Genomic DNA, 15863 nt, shown 5'->3' on the forward strand with positions numbered 1-15863 from the left:
CTCTGCTTTGAACCTTCATAGTTTGTAATAATCTGTTAGAGCAGCTCTAGGAATCTAGTCCATCACCTTTCTCTTTTCCTCTACCTTTTCCCCTGCCTGCTTTCTGTTCCTCCTAACGACCCAAAGACTCCCCTCCTGCGTTACATGGTCTGAGCAGTGCAAATTTACTAGAATGTGCTCTTCCGCATTCTCTACCCACACGTCTGGCCCAGATGGACCGTGGAAGTCTCAGTGATGGGAGAAGTTGTAGCTTTCTCAGGAGTTTAGCTTTGAAATTCTCTGGAGACTCTAGCTTTTGTCAACAATTTACACAACACTGTCAACTGAAAAAAGTGCACAACCGAAAAGTTGAGAATTCTGTTTTATTCAGCAGACTTTCTGAGGACCTGAGGCCCGGGAGGCAGCCTCTCAGCTAGCTCTGAGGGACCACTCCCAAGACATAAGAGAGGAGCCTGGTACTGGCATCTTTACAATCGACACGGCGCTTTTCTCCACCACAATCCAGTGTCAGTAGATCGGCTTCACTGTGTGCGAGTGAGTGGACGCAAGTTTGCTTCAGTAATAGAAATCGTCTGTCACATAAATGCTATTAAAAATGCATTTGCATAACTGTATTTTCTTTAATTTGCTTTTCTATATCAGTGAGAAGATTTTCAACAAAACTGAAATTTAAGAGTTCTGTGTTTTAGAACTTTAGGGTTTAATTTATCATGCCTTCAAAAGCTTGCCTACGGTAGGTACTCAGTAAAGACCCTCTTTTAAGTGCACAGGTTAGACCAAGAGCAAATCTCTATTGTCACTTTTATTAGCCCCTGAATATTAGTTCTTAGTTTTCCTTTATATTGTATGGTCCTAGGTAACACTATCAGTTTCCTTTAGTTTGTTTAATAAATATTTCCCGAGGGGCAGGTCTATAAGTCCTGTCTTATAATGCCACCCAGGGGAAGTAATCCCCAGTGAAACATGTCTATCCTACAATATAATTAAGCAAAAGAGATGTAACCATCTTATATAAAGCCTATTTACATATACCAATATTTATTAACTTTCATCTCAATGTTATGATTTTATACCTTTACCTTTAGTTTCCATTAGGAGGCAATCAATAGGTCTCCTCCTCTCTGCGCTCAGACCTAGGTGGCGGCAACATGGCTAAATGCACCAAGAAGGTCAGAATGGTGGGTAAATACGGGACCCATTATGGTGCCTCCCTCCGGAAAATGGTGAAGACAATTGAAATCAGCCAGCACGCCAAGTACACTTGCTCCTTCTGTGGCAAAACCAAGATGAAGAGACGAGCTGTGGGCATTTCGCACTGTGGTTCCCGCATGAAAACGGTAGCTGGTGGTGCCTGGACCTACGACACCACTTCTGCCGCCGCAGTAAAGTCAGCCGTCAGAAGACGGAAGGAACTGAAGGACCAGTAGAAGGGCCACCATTTGAAACATTGCTAGCCTACAATAAATGGGTTAATTTAGGTAACAACAGCAACAAAAACAAAAAACAAGGCTTGTTCTTACAGGGACTCCTAGAAGTTTTTGTTTTCTTTTTATCCCCAACCATTTAATCTATTTTGTATAACAGACTCTGGGTTCCCAGGGACTTCCCTGGTGGTGCAGTGGTTAAGAATCTGCCTGCCAACTCAAGGGACGCAGGTTCGAGCCCCGGTCCGGGAAGATCCCACATGCCGCGGAGCAGCTAAGCCCGTGCGCCACAACTACTGCACCGCGTGTGCCTAGAGCCCGCGCTCCACAACAAAAGAAGCCACCGCAATGAGAAGCCTGAGCACCGCAACGAAGAGCAGCCCCTGCTCACCACAACTAGAGAAAGCCCGCGCGCAGCAATGAAGAACCAATACAACCAAAAATTAATTAATTAAAAAAAAAAAAAGGCTCTGGGTCCCCAGAGAGGAGTTGAGCCAAGGGACCCAGGCCCTGTCGTCAATCTTTAAACTTGACTAACTGGCCTAACCGCTGCCTCAGGTAATTGTTGTTCAGGTATCTCAGTGTAATTTTCCTTCTGCCCTTTACATATATAGATTATTATAGCTATACATATTTATTTATTTTAAACTGGGATAAATAGAGTGGACTTGATTGGGGCCTTTTAATGTTGGGGACCAGTTGGGGGGACCTTTGGGACCATCCAACCTCAGGTCATGTTCTATCAAAACCTCTTCCTTTAATCTTATCAACATTCATTTTACTTACCCATTTTTAAATACCAGTGATAGGGATAGAGTAGGATAGTTGCACAGGTAGTTTTAGAAATCCCACTAGGGGATTATAGTTAGAGAGGGAACTTCAGGGAACTTTGGGAGACCACTCTAAGTTAAAGATCACTCAGGAAAGCTATTGGAACATCATGAAACAAAGCAGGCTTGCTTAACAATAAAGCCATATATAAAAGCACAAGATATTCAAGGTCAGCAAGATACTGATTCTTAGGACCAAGTGGAACGGAGCAGAACACAGAACCCTGAAGTGCCCCCCGTCCCCAACCAGACTGTAGCCATGACATGAGCTGCTCCATCTTGAGCAGTACTGAATCTAGGGGCACAATTCCAGGAACTGGCCTCAAGAGAATGGGATTAACATTATTGCTCATAATAATCTATATCTTTGTGGGCAGCCAAAGAATTGTAGCTTTTCTGCTCATATATGTAAACAGGCAACTAAAATTGTCAGCAAAGAAGTGCTACAGACCCATCATGTCAACATCTTCCACTCTGAGAAGATGGCATCCTATGTCAGCGTGAAGTTACAGGAGCTGAATCTTTGCCCCTAATCCCACAGAATGGAATGGTCTTTGACAGCGGGGAATTGAAAACAGCTTTTGCCACTTTCCTGTTTGCCCATTTCTGTTCCCCTCTAACCGTAAAATAACCTAATTATAGGAATGAGATCACTAGGCAATTTAACCTAACTCCTGACTTGCGCTCTCCTGAATGCACACCATGCCTCATCTAACCTGTTGATCCTTTTCCTAGATTAAATGAAGAATGAAGAATGAAGTGGTTAAGGAATGACCAGCTCTCTGCCCCCAATAGCCCCCTTGGCAATCCTGCAGGCAGATCACACAGGCAAGATAATATCTGAAGAGATGGGCTTCCCTGGTGGCACAGTGGTTGAGAATCTGCCTGCCAATGCAGGGGACACGGGTTCGAGCCCTGGTCTGGGAAGATCCCACATGCCGCGGAGCAACTAGGCCCGTGAGCCACAACTACTGAGCCTGCGCATCTGGAGCCTGTGCTCCGCAACAAGAGAGGCCGCAATAGTGAGAGGCCCACGCACTGCAATGAAGAGTGGCCCCCGCTTGCCACAACTAGAGAAAGCCCTCGCACAGAAACGAAGACCCAACACGGCCATAAATCAATCAATCAATAAAATCTAAAGAGAGAGCCAGCCAGCCTGCACGCAATGGAGAAGGATGCAGAATCCAACTTCTTGCTTTGATGATTCACTGAGATTCTTGTCCCCCATTTTTCCCTTTAAAAACTGTCATGGCTGAGCAGAGTCTTCAGAATTGGTTTCTGGACATGAGTCCACCTTCTCTCCAGATTGCCAGTTCTTCTGATTAAAACACTTTTCCTTTCTACTAACACTTGCCTTTTAAATTATTGACTTCTGAGCAGCTAGCAGCTGAACCTGGGTTTGGTAACACAAGGACAGTAATATTAAGGAAAGGTGACATTCCAAAGTACAAGACCCTCATTATACCGAAACCTGAGATGATTTAACGTATTTGAGTATATGTTACCACACTTCTGCTGATCTGAATAGCGCCAGGACATTCCTAGTTTGATCATACAGGGTCAAAAACTCCCCGCCCTACGTGAAAGAGGAGCTAATGATGTAAGCATGACATCTACTCAAAGAATGAGGAAGAAGGTGGTCTTCTCTCCCTCCCCACTTGTCCTTGGGTTATAAAAATGTAGCCCATTTAGTTCTCGGGGCAGAGCCCTCTTGCTTGCCTACTTGTAACCTTAGTGAGGGTCCTATATTAATAAATCTAGTTCTTACCTGTCACATTGCTTCTTGCTGAATTCCTTCTGCACCGAGACATGAAGAACCTGAGCTTCATTAAGTCCTGAGATGAGTTGTGCAGTTTCAGTTGGAAGATTGTGGGTTTGAGTCCCAATTGAGGTGTGTGGTTTCACCAATAAAATATCTGTTTATAATGAGAGCTTTCTAAAAATTTACCAATTTAGAAGTTTTTCCAATTTCAAAGATCCATCATCTGGCCATTAATGAGATATAATATTAATAGTGATTCAAACCAATAAGATGCAAGAGGCTTCCCCACAAGAGCGTGCAAAGGATGCCCCTGAAAGAGATCCAGAGGGTTTATTCCCCAAAATAGTCTAAGAAAGTACAGGCTGAGGCAACACATGTTAAGATGGCAAAAAAAACAAACAAAAACCCTGAAAGTTGACACAGCCACAAGACTGCTCAGAATCCGAGTCTATTTGATTGGCTGCTCAATGTGCACCTATGGGTACCTTTTGGATGGCAGAGACTGTAACAGGAAAGGGCCAATTCTCACTCCATGTTGGATCTGTTTCTTTGACTTTAGTCTTTGCTTTTCGTTGCTTTTGTGATTATAATCACACATAATGGCCTGCTTCAGGGAACCCTACCCACCTGTGAAGGGCTGCAAGACAGAAGAAATGAATACATGCCCTCCCCAAGCTGGCCATTCCAGGAGATGTTTTGCAAGACTGACGGCCCTTTTTACTTCATTTCCTCCCCACCTCTCCCTCTCTATTCTGCCTTTCTACTTTACTTCCCTCTCTGATTCTATAAAAGAAACTGGCATCCAGACCCCGATAAGATGGTTATTTTGAGACACTAGCCTGCCATCTTCTCAGTCTGCCGGCTCTCTGAAAAGTCATATTCCTGGCCTCGACACCTCGTCTCAGATTTATTGACCTGTCATGCAGCGAGCAGAGCGAGCTTGGACTCAGTAACAAGACCAAGTTTTCAAAACACAGTCGCACACACCGAAAAGCCCAAAGAAGATCAGGTAGAACATTTACATTTCAAAGGCACAGGAAGAGAAATGCCAGTCCCCCCTTGAAGGGCTTTTGTTTCTTTAAGAACAGAATACTGAAAAGATGTTTTTATTAAGCCGGCTTTTCTAATTCCACTGCATAGGTAATAAAAGAGCCCCATCTTAGCCATTTTAAGGGTGAGAGTTCCTTTAATTTCCAATTAAGTAGGTACTTATAAGTATGAGCTCTGTACATACATGAAGCTGGCTGGAGTTTTAGTCGGAGGTTGGCTTTCTGATGTCCCTCATTTTTGTCTGAGAGAATCTATTTCCCATTTTAAAGTTGAATTTATTGGGGATAAAATTTACTAGTGTCCTTTTATCCTGACAAATTCTTGCGAAGATAGGCAATTTGAGGAAAGGTGTCAGGTCAGCCTCTTACCTAACCATTCATCCTAGACCACTCAGTATCCTTCCAACTGAGCAAATCCCAGTGTTTTTCAACCAGGCTGCCCTAGTATCTTTCAACTAGAAGGGGTCACTCCCCAATATCTTTGAACTGGGGAGCCAGGTAAAGACACTGCCAAATAAAACTCAAGATCATCAATCAATAATTGGGAGACCCGAGAACCACGAGGGACTCACGCAAATTCGTCTGGACCCTCCGAGGAGGCAGATGGGCACAAGTGGCCTCTGTTGGTACCGAGGCTCTGGTTCCTCGTAGAATTCAGATGGAGAGAAATTTGCTCTGGGGCGCTTTGTGATTGGTTACCAAAACTGTCAACCGGAAAAAAAAAAAAAAAAAAACAACCTAAAAGTTGAGAATTCTGTTTTATCCGGTCGACTTTCTGAGCACTTCAAGCCCAGGAGGCAGCCTCTTGGCTGTGAGGGGATGGAGTAGGATGGTTGAGGATGGAGTAGGATGGTTACACAGGGAGGTTTAGAAATTCCACTAGGGGATTAAGGATGGAGAGGGAACGTTGGGAGACAACTGTAAGTTAACGATCACTCAAAAAAGCAATGAAAACATCATGGAACAAAGCAGGCTTGCTTAACAATAAAGTCATAAATAAAAGCACGAGATATGTCCCAGGCCATTAAGTGAAAAAATGAGGCCTGCATCCTGCTGGTCGACATAATGATCCTTAGGACATGTACCTCTGCACATACCAAGGACAGAAATATAAGGGAAAGGTGACATTCCAAAGGGGAAGACCCTCACTATATTGAAATCTGAGCTGATTTAACATATTTGAGTATATGTTACCACCCTTCTGCTGATTTGAAGAGCGCCATGACAGTCCCAGTTGGACCATATAGGGTCAAAAGCTCCCCCACCTGGTGCAAAGGAGGAGCTAATGATGTAAGCCTGCCATCTACTCAAAGAATGAGGAAGAAAGTGGTCTTCTCCCTCTCCCCACTTATCCACTGATGATAAAAATGTAGCCCACTTAGTTCTCGGGGCAGGCCCCTCTTGCCTCACCCTGTATCCTTCACAGGCATCCTATACTAATAAATCCACTCCTTACCCATCACTTTGTCCCTCACCGAATTATTTCTGTGCCAAGACATAAAGAACCTGAGCTTCATTAAGCTCTGAGATGAGTTGTGTGGTTTGACTCCCAACAGGTAAGAGAGGAGCCAGGATGTATAGGAATTTTGCAAAAAAAACCCAGGTAGTCAGAACTTGAAAAGATTACTGTTAACTCAAAAAAAAAAAATCAGACAACAAGTCAATGAATTGAGTGCTTTTCTCTATCTGGGAAGATGCAAGAGTCTGGCTCATGGAAATCATGCCTTTGATATGCACCTTAGCTGTCTAGGGCCAGTATCCTGCTCTCTCCCATCCTGAGTCCCCTCAGGGGACCCGGTTGGGGGTCTGCAGTGGCTGGGGGCGTGGCAGCAGGTGGCCTGTTTATCTCCATCCTGAGTTCCCTCAGACTCACCGTGGGGGTGGGGAGGGCAGTGGTAGGCGCTGCTCACCTGATGGCCGTGGTATCCATTGTTTGCTGATAGGGCAAGCAATATTTTTCTTTCACAACACCAAAATAAAAACCAAAAAATTGTTGTTTTTGTTTTAAAGAGAAGCTGAAGGAATCAAGGCCTGGGAGTGCCATTTAAGGTCTCCTCGGCTCCGGACGCGCAGGCTCAGCGGCCATGGCTCACGGGCCCAGCCGCTCCGCGGCATGTGGGATCTTCCCAGACCGGGGCACGAACCCACATCCCCTGCATCGGCAGGCGGACTCTCAACCACTGCGCCACCAGGGAAGCCCTAAGGTCTCCTAAACTCTTAAGGGGAACAGGCTGACTGCCAGGATATTATGAGCTCAGTGAGTTATACGACCACCTGCCTTACATCATGTCCCAGTCCCACCACCAAGAGCCCAGCCCACACTTTTACAGAATACCAAATTCACACAAAAGAATTGTTTTATCTAAAAAAATAAGAAGAGGAGGACATTATCCCTTAAAATAAGATAAAACAAGCTTTAATGCATTTAAAGGTATGGAGGGCTTCTCCCCAGGCTACACTGGCAGTGCGGGACTACCACCTCTGTCTGCGTGGTTTAACGGCATTCAGCATCCTCCTGTGAGCCCATGACACCTGTCTGGTTCCATGAGACGCCGTCGTACACTCTCATTTAGCACATGGGCACCAGGTCTCTCCATTAACATATGAAATGCAGACGGTGGAAACATAGGTGGGTCTTGATTCTGCCACTAGCGAGATCTATGGTTTGGGGGAGAAAAATATGACCCCTCTGAGCCCATCACCTTTACAGATGAGACGATAAGGAAGTATTATTGAAGTCAGGTGCCTATCGCGGAATTGTATCACACTCTAATATTTGGGCCTTGCCCAGCGAGAACAAATCCGCAGACTCTCCCACTGGCACGGGTCATGAACCCTGGCCTGCTTACCCTTACTGCTTCTCAGCTATCCGTTGGTTATAGTTACAAACTTCCAGCAGTGGCGCAGAAAAGGGAGACCACCATGTGGGGGGCACATTCCTGAGGCTCTCGGCTTCAGGGGTTTGGGATGCGGGACCCATATTGGTACAGGCCCTCCCTTCCCGGTGTTCTTGAGTTCCGAGGGTCACCAGAGCAATGGATGGTTACAGACAGTTACATAGATCAGTTTTATTGACCACTTGGCTCCAATAGCCAGAAAAGCAGTCAGCAAGGAAATGGGTTTTTCACCCACAGTTTTCTATTTCTCTCAGGAAACCCACAGTTCCCTTCCTTCTTTGCCTACTTAGATTTCTTAGTCCTACACCTCCAAAGCCCACAATGTCTGCTTAGAAATCCCCTGGATTCTTAGCCATTCCATGATCCTAGTGGTGGAAGAGCCCGAGTAGGAGAACAAGAGCTGGGAAAGAATGTAGAGGCTGCCATAGTCACCCGATAGCCTTCAATGACTTGCTTTCTTTCTGCCGTTTGTAATTTGGTTTGCGTGATTTCTGCTCTTATTTTCATTTCTTCTTTTTGGTTTCAATTTGACAGCTTTTGTTGCTTCCCTTCAATCCTCCTGTAAAGACATTGTTCTTCAGTGCTTTCTTACTAATGATGGGTGCTATAAATAAAACTTTTACAAGGGGTAAGGGAACCACTGCGACGTAAACCTCAGCATATCACAGTACAAACTTCTTGTTTTCCGTAAATCCCTAGATTTTCAAGAAGTGGGAGACAGGATGTTCTATTGTACTTTCGCTTGTGCAGAGAACAACCCACATCCTGCCTCAGCTGCAGCCATTTCCTGCTCGCATTTCCTCACCACCCTGTCTTATCCATCACTTGAAATTGTGGTCATAGCACAGGCTATGAAAGGCTAGGTTACGGGGTCCAGGTCCCCTCTTGGTACCTGCTGAGTGTTCAGAAGGGAGAGGAGAAAGGCTAGGCCAAAGAGAAATCTCACCATGGAAACTGCACTGAACTCTCCTTAGGATTCTTTTCAGACCCCTCCTCAGGCTGCCCTGGCCTGAGGATGAAGTTCAAGGGTTTTCCTGTGAGTCTCCAAACCCACAGCAGGGCCTCATTGAAAGCAGGTCCAGCAGTCAGCACTTTTGACTTTGACTGAACGAAACAAAATAAACTCTGATCTAGACTTGAATAGGTGTGTATGGGTGTTGCTGTCTTTCAAAATCCTGACAATGAAGTTCTCAAAGCCTAAGTAGCTAATAAACAGCTGAGCAGCCTCATTGCTTTTGACTGTTGCTTATCATGAAAAAAATATAACTTGAAAATGGTACTTAATGACTCATTTCTAAGCTTTGAGAGGCCGCACGTGACTATGTGGAAATATAAGGAGACACTAACATTTTTCTTATCCTCTGCAAGTAGAGCATGTTTGTATTTAGTGGAAAACCAAGGATTCCAGATAAAATAGCAATCTGGAAGACAATGGCAGCTGCCGCCTAGGTCCCTGTTAACTAATGTTCATTCAACTACAATAAAGAACAACAAGAAGGGGAAACTAAACTCCACAAAACCCATGCACTCAGCAGGAAGGAAGAAGAGCGGAGCTAGCGACATGGCCAAAGTTTAACTTAAACTAATGACAGGGTGTCCAACTCCAGAAAGCATTGTGGGGAGCCCTGCAAGCTTATTACTGGTGAAAAACCATAACCAGTGGAAATTCTTTTTAAAGAAAGCAAAGTCTCTAGACGTTGTCCTAAGATCATATAACAAGTGAATAGACATTTATTGAAAAAAAGTCTACTGAATCTGAGTAAGAACAGTGAGAGTCTGTATCGTGCTTGAGCCGTGACCCACTTTCTCCGTCCCCAACCCATCCTCAGCCCAGCTTGAAGGAAACTCCATTCTAGGCAGGGGTGGCCGAGAAGATGGGGCTCCCTCTCCCCTCAGCTACCCAGCAAGAATATAGTATAGTACCAACAGGGCCAGGCTGGCAACATTTCCCATCCCCTCCAACACTGAGCTGCAGAGACGAAAGTTCTGGTGAGTTCCGCCAGCAGTACCCTATTGCTCCTCTATCCATAGGGCAGACACTCTACCCTAGGCATGACAGGCCCCAACTGCCCACACTCCAGCTCCCTCTTAAGATGGAGGTTTCACGCTAGGAGAGGCAAGTTGAGAACTCCAGAGGCTACCATCCCCTGCTCTGGGCTTGGAGCTGTGCCTCCAAGATTTTGTTCAGGATGAAAAGAAGTTCATAATAACAGAAAACTCTAAAGCCCTCCCCAAAGGAAGCAATTATTTGAAATAGAGTGTGGGAAGTTCAAGTGAAAGCGTATTTCTGAAAATGATAAAGATTTTAGAGGAGACTGCAAGACGTACAGAGAAACAGAAAAGTGTGATCCTCGTACTGGAAAAAATCAGGCAACGAGAATTGCCTGTGAGAGGGCCCAGATGTTGGATTTGAAGACAGAGCTTCAAAGCAGCAATTATACATATATTTAACGAGCTGAAGGAATCACACTTAAAGAAATAAAGGAAGCTATGATGACAATATCTCATCAAATAGAGAATGTCAATAAAGAGATAGAAATTATTTTTTATAAAAGAACAAAATAGAAATTCTGAAGTTCAAAAGTAGGACTGAAATTTAAAAATTTACCACAAGGGCTTAATGACAGATTTGAACTGACAGTAGAAAGAATCAATGAATTTGAAAATATAACAATTATAAACATATGAACTTAGCAACTGAACCCTGAAACACATGAAGCAGAAAATGACAGCAATCAAGGCAAAATAGACTATTCAACAGTAATAGCTGTAGAGTCCAATACCTGACTAAGAATAATGCATCGGTCAACTAACCAGAAAGTCAAGAAAGAAATAGAAGATGTGGCCAACACTATAAATCAACTAGATCTAACACAAGATACTCCACCCAGCCACAGCAGAATACACATGCTTTTCAAGTGCGCAAGGAATATTCTCCTAAGTAGATCATTTACAAGGGCATAAAACAAGCCTCAATAAATTTAAGAGGCTTTAAATCGTACATAGTGTGTTCTCCAACCAAAATGGAGTAAAATTAGAAATCAATTAAAAAATTGAGAAATTCAGTAATATGTGGATATTAAACACCATCTTAAATAACCAATGAGTCAAAGAAAAAATCAAATGGGACATTATAAATACTTTGAGATGAATGAAAATGAAGAAACAACATAGCAAAATTTATAGAGCTAAAACAATGCTTAGAGGGAACTTTATAGTTGGAAATACCTATATTAAACAAAGAAGATCTCAAAACGATAATCTAATATTTCATAATAAAGCAGTAAGAAATTAAGAACAAACAGTGTAGAGCAGTCAGAAGAGGGATATAATAAAAGTTAGAGTGGAAATTAATGAACTAGAGAATATTAAAACAATATAGAAAATCAACAAAACCAAAACTTGATTCTTTGAAAAGATCAACAAATTGACAAATCTCTAGGTAGTCTGGCCAAAAAAATAGGGAGGAAAATTAAATTACTAAAATCACGAATGAAAGAGGAAACACTGGTACTGAGCTTACAGAAATAAAACAATTACAAGGAAATATTATGAACAATTTATGCCCCCCAGATTAGGTAACTTAGATTAAATGGACAAATTCATAAGCGATCAAAACTGAATCAAGAAGAAATAGAAAGTCTGAATAGACCTATAACACTTAAAGAGATTCAATTACTAATAAAAAATATTACTACAAAAAACAAACAAACAAACAAAACACCCAGGCCCAAATGGCTTTAGTGATTAACTCTCCCAAACATCTAAGACGAGTTAATACCAATTCTTCACAATCTCTTCCAAAAAATAGAAGAGGACGAACACGTCTCAACTCACTCCATGATGCCAGTATTATACTGATATCAAACCGGAAAAAGACATCACAACAAAAGAAACTATATACCAATATGTCTTATGAATATAGAGGCAAAAATCCCAACAAAATACAAGCAAAGAGAATCCAGCAATATATAAAAAGGCGTGTACACCATGAACAAGTGGAACTTATCCCAGAAATTCAATATTGGTTTAAGATCAATTAATGTAGTAAGCCATATCAATAGTATAAGGAAAAATGATCATTTCAATAGATTTAGAAAAAGCATTTGAGAAAACTGAACACAGGTTCATAGTAAAAACACTCAACAAACTATGAAGAGAAGGAAAATTCGACAACCTTGTAAAAGACATCTGTGAAAATTCTGCAGCTAGTACCATACTTAATAATGGGAGACTGAAAGCTTTCCTGCTAAGATTAGATATAAGACAAGGATATCTGTTCTTGTCACTTCATTTCAACTTTGTTCCAGAGGTTCTAACTAGAGCAATTAGGTAAGAAAAGACACTGTTCAAAAACGAGGTGAAGAGGGATGCAAAGATGGTTCCATAGCCACAAATCAATCAATGTGATTCACCACGTTAACAACATAAAGAATAAAAACCATATGATCGGAACAGGCTAGAAAGCCCAGAGATAAACCCACGCACATATGGTCACCTTATCTGTGATAAAGGAGGCAAGAATATACAGTGGAGAAAAGACAGCCTCTTCATTAAGTGGTGCTGGGAAAACTGGACAGGTACATGTAAAAGTATGAAATTAGAGCACTCCCTAACACCATACACAAAAATAAACTCAAAATGGATTAAAGACCAAAATGTAAGGCCAGACACTATCAAACTCTTAGAGGAAAACATAGGCAGAACACTCTATGACATAAATCACAGCAAGATCCTTTTTGGCCCACCTCCTAGAGAAATGGAAATAAAAACAAAAATAAACAAATGGGACCTAATGAAACTTCAAAGCTTTTGCACAGCAAAGGAAACCATAAACAAGACGAAAAGACAACCCTCAGAATGGGAGAAAATATTTGTAAACAAAGCAACTGACAAAGGATTAATCTCCAAAATATACAAGAAGCTCTTGCAGCTCAATAACAAAGAAACAAACAACCCAATCCAAAAATGGGCAGAAGACCTAAATAGACATTTCTCCAAAGAAGATATACAGATTGCCAACAAACACATGAAAAAATGCTCAACATCATTAATCATTAGAGAAATGCAAATCAAAACTACAATGAGATATCATCTCACACCAGTCAGAATGGCCATCATCAAAAAATCTAGAAACAATAAATGCTGGAGAGGGTGTGGAGGAAAGGGAACCCTCTTGCACTGTTGGTGGGAATGTAAATTGATACAGCCACTGTGGAGAACAGTATGGAGGTTCCTTAAAAAACTACAAATAGAACTACCATACGACCCCAGCAATCCCACTACTGGGCATATACCCTGAGAAAACCATAATTCAGAAAGAGTCATGTACCAAAATGTTCATTGCAGCTCTATTTACAATAGCCAGGACATGGAAGCAACCTAAGTGTCCATCGACAGATGAATGGATAAAGAAGATGTGGCACATATATACAATGGAATATTACTCAGCCATAAAAAGAAATGAAATTGAGTTATTTGTAGTGAGGTGGATGGATCTAGAGTCCGTCATACAGAGTGAAGTAAGTCAGAAAGAGAAAAACAAATACCGTATGCTAACACATATATATGGAATCTAAGAAAAAAAGAAAAAAAAGGTCATGAAGAACCTAGGGGCAAGACGGGAATAAAGACACAGACCTACTAGAGAATGGACTTGAGGATATGGGGAGGGGGAAGGGTAAGCTGGGACAAAGTGAGAGAGTGGCATGGACATATATACACTACCAAACATAAAATAGATAGCTAGTGGGAAGCAGCAGCATAGCACAGGGAGATCAGCTTGGTGCTTTGTGACCACCTAGAGGGGTGGGATAGGGAGGGTGGGAGGGAGGGAGACGCAAGAGGGAAGAGGTATGGGAACATATGTATATGTATAACTGATTCACTTTGTTATAAAGCAGAAACTAACACACCATTGTAAAGCAATTATACTCCAATAAAGATGTTAAAAAAAGAAAACAAAAAAAACACCATATGATCATCTCAATAGATACAGAAAAAGCATTTGACAAAATTCAACATCATTTCATGATAAAATCTCTCAAGAAACTGGATACAAAGGTAACAAACCTCTAATAATAAAGGTCATATACAATAAGCCCAGAGCTATCATACTCAACAGTGGAAAGCTAGAAGCTTTTCCTATAAGATCAGGAAAAATACAAGAATGCCCACTCTCACCACTTCTATTCAATATAGTACTGGAAGTCCCAGGCAGAGCAATTAGCAAGAGAAAGAAATAAAAGACATCTAAATCAGAAAGGAAGAAGTAAAACTGTCTCTATTTTCAGATGACATGATCTTATATATAGAAAATTTTAAAGACTCCACTCAAAAAATGTGATAAGTAATAGGCAAATCCAATGAAGTTGTGGGATACAAAATCATATACAAAAATCAGTTGCATTTCTAAACACTAATAATGATTTATGAGAAAAAGAAATTAAGAAAATAATCCCATTTACAGTAGCATCAGAAAGAATTAAACACCTAGGAATAAATTTAAGAAAGGAGGTCAAAGACCTGCACATGAAAATTATAAGACATGGATAAAAGAAATTAAAAGACACAAATAAATGAAAATGTATTCATGCTCATGGATTGAAAGAATTAATATTGTTAAAATACTACCATACTACCCAAAAGTATCTGCAGATTCAATGCAGTTCCTATCAAAATTCCAACGGTGTTTTTCAGAAACAGAAAAAACAATCCTAAAATTTGTAAGGAAGCACAAAATATTTCAAATAGCCAAAGCGGTCAGAGAATGACAAATACTGTATGATATCACTTTTTTATGTGGAATTTTTAAAAGCCAAATTCATAGAAATTGAGAGTAGAATGGTGATTACCAGGGGCTGGGAAATGGGAGAAATGGGGAGATGTTGGTCAAAGAGTACAAACTTCCACGTAGAAGATGAGTAGGTCTGGGGATCCAATGCACAGCACAGTGATTATAGTGTAATTCTGTATTATCTACTTGAGAATTGCTAAGAGAGTAGATCTTACATGTTCTCACCACCAAAAAGAAATGGTAATTATGTGTCATGATGCAGGTGTTAGCTAATGTTATGGCAGTAATCATTCTGAAATATAAAAGTGTATCAAATCAACACATCATGCACTTTAAACACATACATTGTTATATGTCAATTATACCTCAATAAAGCTGGAGGGTATGGGCAGGGGGCAGAGTGGGGGGGGGGTGACCAGGTGGAGTTCAGTGGGAGTTGGGTTCTTCACTAAAGAGCTGGCAGGAATGGGTGAACATCACACCCCAGCCCATTAGCTTCAGATGAAGTTAATCCCCTCACTATATCCGTGGAAAGTCAGCTCCAGAAGGTTGAAGTGAGTTAGGCAAGATCACACGGTTTGTTAATAATCTAACCAGGTCCAGGGCATGTGTCACCAAAATACTTCTCTCCACACAATGATTGGCTATTTTACTCACCTTTCTCATGACCCTCCTAAGAGGAGAAACAGTCACTCGAGTTGGAGGTACTAACAGAGATGGCTAGGTTAAGCCCTGTATAAAGATTTTCTGTCTTCTGCCGGCTGTCCTATTTTTAATAGCTGGAAAAGCCCTCCTTTTCTTTCAGAATGAAGAGACTTTGCGTGTGATGTTCCTAGCAGGTAGGACCACTTTGGTGGCATTGTCCACTCTGAGGTTCACTCAGAGATTCCTCTCAAATTCCTGTCCTGGGGAAGGAAGGCCATTTTATTTTGTTTTTTAAAAATGCCTGAAAAGCAAAAGAAAACTGGAGATAAGATTGCTGGTCAAAGGTCAGAAACAAAACGAGTCCTCAGAAACCTAAAGTGCTCTTCCCCACTGAGGTTATAGACCCTGCCAGGGACAAGATGCTGGTGTCACAGGAACCTCTGGAAAACAGTACCATAGC

The 15863-nt window shown here is 41.8% G+C and overlaps 1 protein-coding gene across 1 annotated transcript; it reads left to right on the top strand.

Annotated features, from left to right (window-relative positions):
• The first annotated feature begins 1123 nt into the window (after positions 1–1123).
• Positions 1124–1479, top strand: LOC101279336 (60S ribosomal protein L37a-like). The gene has a single exon (XM_012537254.3). It carries the CDS (start codon positions 1149–1151, stop codon positions 1425–1427), a length of 279 nt encoding a protein of 92 aa, XP_012392708.2. The 5' UTR covers positions 1124–1148; the 3' UTR covers positions 1428–1479.
• The last annotated feature ends 14384 nt before the right edge of the window (positions 1480–15863 follow it).

This window comes from Orcinus orca, chromosome 9, assembly GCF_937001465.1.
Source record: "Orcinus orca chromosome 9, mOrcOrc1.1, whole genome shotgun sequence".
NCBI lineage: Eukaryota > Metazoa > Chordata > Mammalia > Artiodactyla > Delphinidae > Orcinus > Orcinus orca.